The sequence below is a fragment of the Bidens hawaiensis genome, unplaced genomic scaffold (assembly GCF_021521415.1).
Source record: "Bidens hawaiensis isolate Kalapana, Puna unplaced genomic scaffold, B.hawaiensis_p1.1 tig00028464_1, whole genome shotgun sequence".
NCBI lineage: Eukaryota > Viridiplantae > Streptophyta > Magnoliopsida > Asterales > Asteraceae > Bidens > Bidens hawaiensis.
Window position 1 is genome coordinate 51,218 of NW_027494645.1, and position 8,049 is coordinate 59,266.

The 8,049-nt window shown below is 33.3% G+C and overlaps 1 protein-coding gene across 2 annotated transcripts; it reads left to right on the plus strand.

Annotated features, from left to right (window-relative positions):
* Positions 1-2,417: 2,417 nt before the first annotated feature.
* LOC143577102 (uncharacterized protein At2g33490-like) lies at positions 2,418-7,825 on the plus strand. Of its 2 annotated transcripts, none has more exons than XM_077061035.1 (11): positions 2,418-2,634; positions 2,717-2,789; positions 3,344-3,418; positions 3,626-3,687; positions 3,763-3,831; positions 4,811-4,839; positions 4,923-5,130; positions 5,248-5,466; positions 6,568-6,621; positions 6,707-7,529; positions 7,618-7,825. In XM_077061035.1, exons 1-10 carry the CDS (start codon positions 2,518-2,520, stop codon positions 7,526-7,528), a joined length of 1,728 nt encoding a protein of 575 aa, XP_076917150.1. In that variant the 5' UTR covers positions 2,418-2,517; the 3' UTR covers position 7,529; positions 7,618-7,825. The 2 variants fall into 2 exon arrangements, with proteins under 2 accessions (XP_076917150.1, XP_076917149.1); XM_077061034.1 differs by having other exon boundaries at positions 7,635-7,825.
* The last annotated feature ends 224 nt before the right edge of the window (positions 7,826-8,049 follow it).

Sequence of the window (8,049 nt, forward strand, 5' to 3'; positions counted from 1 at the left end):
AAGAAATAAAAAAAAAGAAATATAGAGACTTTTAATGAGACGGGTGAAGTAATACAGAAAAACAGTTTTGTGTGTCATTGAACATTATCTACCTATTCTAATAAAGTAAAATAATTGTGACACGTGTTAGTTCATGGTTAAACCTCACAATTTTTTCCCCTCTAAAACTAAGATCTTAATTGACTCTAAGAGCGTTCACAATGGGCTACACACCCCAATGTCCAAATCCATGTGGCAACTTGCAAACTTTGAGGGAGCCAAACTTCACCATTGTGAAGAATTAAGGATTGTTGTAAGTTTGAATCTGCAAACTTGTTGCAAACTTGGAGTATGACCCCCCCCCCCCTCTCTTACACATCCATATTATATAATATTACACATATACATACATATTTAATATTTCTTTAATAAGGTTTTTGAAGGTTAGTTGTTGTGAAAGAAAGTGGGGTTTTTAAGAAAAGTTTGAAATATGATGTGACGATGATGTAGCGGGTTTGTATGAGTCTGTTGTTGTGGATGCTCTAATACATGTTCATATTCACTTTCCTTTTACATTTTATTTATATTATATTTATACATTTTTATAATTTTATAAAAATAAATATTAACATATTATTTAACTATATATTTCAAAATACTTGGTGAAATCTAAAAATTAACAAAAACCATGTTTGTTAAAGATTGAAAAATACTCTAATACATGTTCATATTCACTTTCCTTTTACATTTTATTTATATTATATTTATACATTTTTATAATTTTATAAAAATAAATATTAACATATTATTTAACTATATATTTCAAAATACTTGGTGAAATCTAAAAATTAACAACCATGTTTGTTAAAGATTGAAAAATATATATAATTTCAAATGTTATATATCATTAACATATTTTACTATGCATATTGTTGAAAATTATAAAGAAAAACAAAACTCGAACATGCTTTCATTTTATAAAGTAATTTTTTAAATAATCAAGTCATAAATCTATGCTTAAAAGTTGATAATTTTTTTAAAATCAATTCATTTATCTATTATTATTATTATTATTATAAATTGTAAATTGTAATATAAATTTATAAATTATAAATATACGCTTTAAATCTATCAATATATTTTTTTGGTTAATTTAGTAAATATATACCGATCACTTTCATATATAACAAAGTTTATCATATTTAATTTCTTGGTTTTTTTTATCAAGGATTGTTTTGGGTTTTATGGGAGTTAAATTTGGTTTTTATAGTAAAAAATTGATAAATAGATTGTTTGGTACAAGTTAACTACATTTGGGGCCAAATTTGTTATGGGTCAAAAATGAGAAATCTAAGTATTTTTAAAAGTTTAAGAATAAAAATAGATTTATCGTCAAATTTGTTACGGGTTCAAAGTGTTGACTTAATCTCAAACAACTGAAAGTTAGAATTATAAACGTGATTTGGGTTTCAAACTTATTTTCAAGGACATTTTTGGAAAAAAATCAAAAGGTCCGGGATTTGGTAAATTGACTATTTTTCCCTGGAGTATTAAAATTTAAGAATAGATATTAACACTTACGACATGCCACCCCCAGACCTATCATTGTTTCTAACTTGTATCAAATTTGAACAATTTGTATCAGTATTAACTTTTCCTTCAATGGTGAGCAGAAAGTTGTATGGGAAGCATGTCATGCAAAACTATGCTCAAATGAAGCAAAATATTCTCAAAATTTAATGGGTTAACATGTTATTTTTTATGTTGTCAAACTAATTAAAATCTTTTTCATGGTTTAGATCAGAAAAACATAGTTCTTGAAGAACTATCATTATGATTTAATGTTCTCTTTTCCTTCTATGAGTTGTAAATTGATAAATACATCAATAAAGGTAACGCACCTTCAGTATTTAGGCTGGGTGGTCAGAACTACTATTGTATGACTATTGTATGAAAAGTCTTCTTCCTGAATTCTTTCAATTATACATATATAATACTAACAATGAAAGTTTCAATAAAATGAGCGTTATCGGGTACGTTTTTGCACGCGCATTTTTTATGTAGTTCATTTAAAAAACGTTTTGTGATATAAATATAATCAATTTATATACACGTAGTATAGATATAAGCATGAATGTAATATATTTTTCATATACATTATGTAATTATTTTATTTACCTGTAATTTTATAATTTGTATAGCCTCGTGTGTTACACGAATTTTAAAACTAGTTAGTTAGAACTATAAAGTGATGTTTTTATTTATTTTTAAAAATAAGAATAAAAAAATGAAGTGATTAGAAGAAGAATGGGAAGTGAAAAAGATGGTCAAAGTATGCGAGTGTGAAGTTACTAAACTGTCCACCACGGCAACCTTCAACTTCAACTCTATTCTATCTATCTATCTGGCGATCCAATTTTCTTTCTTCTGCTTGCTTTTGCTTGTCATCGAATCGAATGAATGATTTTGCTATCAATTACTACATGAATTCATCTTTCATCTACTAATAACTAATTATATTATTTCTAATTAATAATAATGAAATCTTCACTGGGTAAACTTGGTCGGAAATTAAGCATGTCGAGAAGCGATGTGAAGGACAAGAGAGATCATCATCCCTCTGCTCATTTTGAAGAACTTGCTCAGGCTTCAAAGGTCCCCATTTCTTTCTTTTTATTACCTTACCTCTCAATTATTACTCATTACCAAACCCTAATTCAACCAATGTATGATGCAGGATATGCAAGATATGAGAAACTGCTACGACGCCTTATTATCTGCCGCTGCGGCTACAGCTAATCGCATATATGGTAACTGTCTAATTTTTGTTCAACCACTTTCAAAGATTTATTATTGAACGGGCGTTATGTAGGGGAATGATTTGAATTTTTATATGGTTGTTCCACGAAGATAGATAAATACGGTTTAGGTCTGCTACTTACGTTTAGCCAACAGCGTAGCGTAGTGGCAGGTTAGCGCCAAGTGGTCTGCAGCGACCAAATAGCGTGAATTAACGACCGTCTGCATTTTTTTGTTTTTTATTTTTACAAGATTTTGGTTGTATTTATTGATTATAATCCCTATTTTGGTGAAATACTTCAATGTAAGGCATTTAAAAGAAATTCTAATACCTTATCGCTAAACATCAAATAGCGCCCACTATTTCATCACTATTGCTCGCTCTTTTACGTTGCTGACTTCTTGTGAATTCTGTTTGCTACATATGGAATTTTATATCATGTTAACAGATTCTTTAACCATTAAGTTTTTGCATGTGAATGTCTTAACCATTGGTTAACTTGTGTTCTTTTTTTCCCCCATTAATTTGCAAATCAAGAATTCTTATATAACATTTACGTGTCAGAATTTGCGGAGTCACTGAATGAGATGGGGACGTGTTTGCTGGATAAAACTACAGTGGACGCTGACGATGAAAGTGGTAAATAAAAATTGCATTTTGTATTATATATCACGTAACCACCTGATTTATTTAGCTAGTTTAAATATGAACATATGATATTGTTTAGAATAAGGATTTGAATCTATCATTATAACCACAAATCCAGAGCAAGTTATTCATTTTCAATGGTTTAACTAAGTAAGTGCACGTGATTTGCATCACTTTTGACATCTGCTGTCTATGCAGTAAAGGTTTTATCAGCTTTGGGAAATATGCAATCAGAACTTCAGAAAATTGCTGATACATATGTAAGGTTTTTTTTCATGTTGTTGCTGCATTAATTATTGTTTTATGAGTAGTGACTCGGTCTCTTGATATGACAGCGTTCTTACGTAGTAGTCACGGTTACAAACCCAACCGAGTCTCTTCTAAGTGAGTTGCGGAAAGTGGAGGTTAGTCAACTGTATTAATCCAACAACTCTCATCAATTATAAATGTTAATTAAGTCCCACATTTTTAATGTCTTTAGCTTTTTTTCTTCAAACGTGCATAATATTTTATGAGCATGAATTATTATATATTGTATTCCAAATTGGATATTATTGCATTCATATGGAAATAACATTTACTGTTATTGATCAGTGAGTGATTATTAGTTAATTAATTATAGTTATGGTGGGTGGGATTAAAATAGGAAGTTGGTTTTCCATAGGAAGGCTAGGAAATAATCTAGCCACTCAATTGTGCTATGGATGGCCAATATTAAATGGGGGGAATTCCTTAAAACAAAAAGGGTGCTGTGGGTATTATGGTCCATAGTGTTTTTTTCTGCAGTGTTTTTTCTTCATTGTGCATTACAAATTGTGTTTTACCAAATTATTTTTTTTGCACAATTGTGTTTTACCACCACAACCAGAATTGTCGGCTCAAATGGTCGTCTCTGGCGAGAATAGAAAGCAATGGCGGCGGTTTAACGTGGAAGAGCAAGGCGCAACGTTGAGCAGTGGTTGTGTGACTATGAAGACGTTGGTGGGGAGAGGCAGCAACGGAGCGGTGTTTTCGCATATTTCTGACAGTTTGTAGGACGGTGAGGGTGGTTAATACGGCAGATCTGTAACGCGTGAGTTGCCGTGTAAGCCGAACGAACGGCAGTGGTGGCGGTGGATGGTGGAATGTTGGTGGGTTTTGTCTACGGTGATTGAAATACTGACGGTTTCTGGTTTGGGGATGAAGGTCGATTTGGTGGGTTGAAAGGAATATGATTGCAAAGTGGATTTTTTATATTTAGGGACAAAAATGCCCCTTCCTAGCCTTCTTAGGAAAATTAATTTTTCTATTTGAACCAAACTCTGTATAGAAATGGTACTTGCTTTCACACAATTTCGATTTTGAGGAACATGCTTTTAACTTATTGCTCTATTACTGGTGCAGGAGATGAAACTTCAATGTGATGAGAAAAGGTAGAATTTTCTTCTGTCTCATACTCTCATTCCAAACTTTGACTTTGAAGTTAAGATTTGTTGACTTTTTATATAATTTCTAGGGAAGCATATGAATACATGATGGCACAACAAAAAGATAAAAGCAAGTTGAAAAGTGGAAAAGTTGAAAGTTCTGTTATGCAGAAGCTACAAGAAGCTCAAGATGAATATAATGACGTGGCTAGATTATGTGTGTTTCGTGTAAAATCACTCAAAGAGGGACAATGTCGTAGTCTTTTAGCACAGGCTGCTCGTCATCATGCTGCACAGGTGTCCATTTCTTCTTATTGTTCTTCTTATTATTATTATTATAAACAGTTTATATCTCTGTATCTGTGACCTTACCAGAACTTGATCATGGTTTTGTTTTCTATTCATTGGAAGCAGTTAAATTTCTTTCGCAAGGGAGTCAAAGTTCTTGAAGAAGTTGACCCTCATGTAAGAAGTGTTGCAGAGAAGCATCGGATTGATTGCCAGCTCAGCGATGGGGCGGCTAGGGAGGAGGGTGACGGCGTAGGTAGTTATGAAAGCACTGATGATGGAGAACTGAGTTTTGACTACAGACAGAAGAAACAGGGCACTGCCACATCATCAAATCAAATGGAGGTAATATTTCGTTTTTTAATTATTATTATTTTTTGTTTCAAGAATAGTTTAGTTGCAGTTGCTATCTGTCTCTGAAACATGTCTGGCCTTAGTCGCACAAGTCTTAGAACAATCAAGCAATTATGGGTTCCAGATGTTAGTCAACAGTTTGATATATTGTCGATCATATAACATCATTATGCAAGTAATAAAAATCACAATCTTCAATATTGCAAGGAATCCACGAATATCCAAGAAGATAGAAATCAGTAAATCTTGCAAATTTACAATCCTTTTGGAATAAAAACCTAGATTATCCCTCAACTAGAAAATAAATAAGAATTAGGCAGTTGTAGATAAAGGGGAATTATTACTTACAAAAGCTCGTTCTCTGGTTTGATTATAATTATAATCCGGGTCTTTCTATTCTGTTCGATCCTTTTGATTATGCTTTACTCATTTCTGTTTATGAACAATTCTCTCTTCTATTATTCATGAAATTCCCATTTTTGTCTTTTGTTTAGAATAAATCACAACTCAAACCTGTATCTTTCAGTCGCTTGTCATTTTTGCTCCTATCATTTCTCCTTACAATAACATACATATGCATAAGACATTTCAACTCCATAAAAATCAATATTAACAAGGAAAAATTGCACAAAAAAGTATTGAACTCTTTGTACTTTTTTATTTGAGGTACTTGCTTTTTTTCTCGTCAATTTAAGGCCTTTTTATCAAAAAGGTGTAAGTTCCTTGTGAGAACTTTTTGCCAAGAATGTCGTAAAAAAGGAATTACTAAATGGACGTAAATGAGGATAACACTTCAAGTGGACAAAACACAGTTTTATATCTTAAATAAAAAAGGAAAAAAGGCAAGTACCTCAAACGGAAAATTGCAAGAAGTTTAGTACCTTTCTGTGCAGTTTGACCTATTAACAAAGTATAATGTGTCATCTTCTAACTTACATTTCAGTTAAAATGCAATAATAGTAATAATCCCTCAATTATATCAGAACCAATATAGAGATGTTAACATAGTCTGGTAAATTGTCAGCCGTTAAGATACAGTTTTGTTTCTGTTACTGCACGCTAAACTTGCTTCTAATGCCTTCTGTTTGACAGCTGGACCGAGTGGACGCTACATATCCTCAAGTTCCAAATTTAGCAGATTCTGAGGTAAGCAACACTGATTTCCACCGTTCAAAAATCACAATTACAAATTAATTTTTTTTCAAGTTAAATATTTTTCTTAATTATGCAGGTAAATGTTAATAAGTATCAAGGCCGAGTGAGCAGCTATTCTGCCCCATTATACCCAGAGAAGACCGACTCATCCAGAAAACCGCCTAAAGATTTACAACCTGCCCGGAAATATTACTCTTATGTCCTCCCTCCTCCTGTTAACACCAAAACTTCAAATTCAAAAACACCTCCAACGCCCGCCTTGCAACACCCATTACCAGATGAAAAACATGAAAAAGATATTACTGACAATACATCAACATCTGCTTCAAAACCCGCCCGGTCAACTGAAAATGCCACCGGTTCTTCTATTCAGCTACCCGCTCCGTTGACCGAACGTTTCTCATTCGCCCAACATCAAAAAGCAGCAAAAAGACAAGCTTACTCTGGCCCGTTAACACCAAGCAAGTCGTTTTCAGGTAAGATGATGCCATCTTCCACAGGTCAAAACGTATCTGCGCGTAGTGTGTCGCCACCTACTTTAACTTCACCTAAGATAAGTGAGCTTCATGAACTTCCGCGGCCGCCGGGTTCCACTGGCGGTACTTCATCAACCTTATCGAAACCCGGCGGTTTGATTGGACCTACGCCGCCACCTTTGTTTTTTAAAAATCAAGAAAGTTCTTCACAACCACTAAATAAAAGGCCTATTTTGACATCAAGTGCTGCATCTCCTCTTCCAACTCCTCCATTGCTTGTTTCTAGAAGCTTCTCCATACCTTCCGTCCATCAAAGAGCCACAAGTTCGTTACATGTTCCCGAGCCGCCTAACACCACACAAGCACCCTCCCCGCCTCTCACCCCTGGTTCACTAGCAAACGCCCACATGGCTCATATCTGAGGTATATTTATTTTATCATCTTGTTTAGCTACAATATTGTGTTTTTTTTAGATACAATTTTTAATTTAATTTAATTAATAGAGGTTGAGCACTTGAGTGGATGCAGGATTGCAGGTGAAATTGAAGATGATATCCGAGTCTTGTTGAGCATATTAAATTTTTATTGGTCGAATGATTATTCGTCTTGGTTAGTTTTCGTAGAAGGTGGTATGTAATATGATGGTAATGATCCATTTGTTGTCTTTCAGTTTGGATTAAACTCTACAACTATAATATATATATAGAGAGATTTTGTTTTGTCCTATGATATATTATTCTTGTTTGTAGGTATGTGATTTTGTGTGGTTAGATTGGTAATCCATCGACGGGAGGAGTCCCTTTTGGTTTTCTTTGTGAAGATAAATGACCTACTTAACTCAGCGGTTAGAGTATTGCTTTCATACGGTGGGAGTCATTGGTTCAAATCCAATAGTAGGTATAAGTATTGATGAAAAATCTCAATATTTTGGAAACCGTGAATG

What these genes read in the sequence shown, in the direction of transcription:
- LOC143577102 (XM_077061035.1), top strand. Translation starts at nt 2,518, where the DNA reads ATGAAATCTTCACTGGGTAAACTTGGTCGGAAATTAAGCATGTCGAGA. An exon ending in TACAGCTAATCGCATATATG is followed by an intron (nt 2,790 to 3,343) that starts GTAACTGTCTAA and finishes TTTACGTGTCAG; the next exon opens with AATTTGCGGAGTCACTGAAT. An exon ending in AGAAAATTGCTGATACATAT is followed by an intron (nt 3,688 to 3,762) that starts GTAAGGTTTTTT and finishes TTGATATGACAG; the next exon opens with CGTTCTTACGTAGTAGTCAC.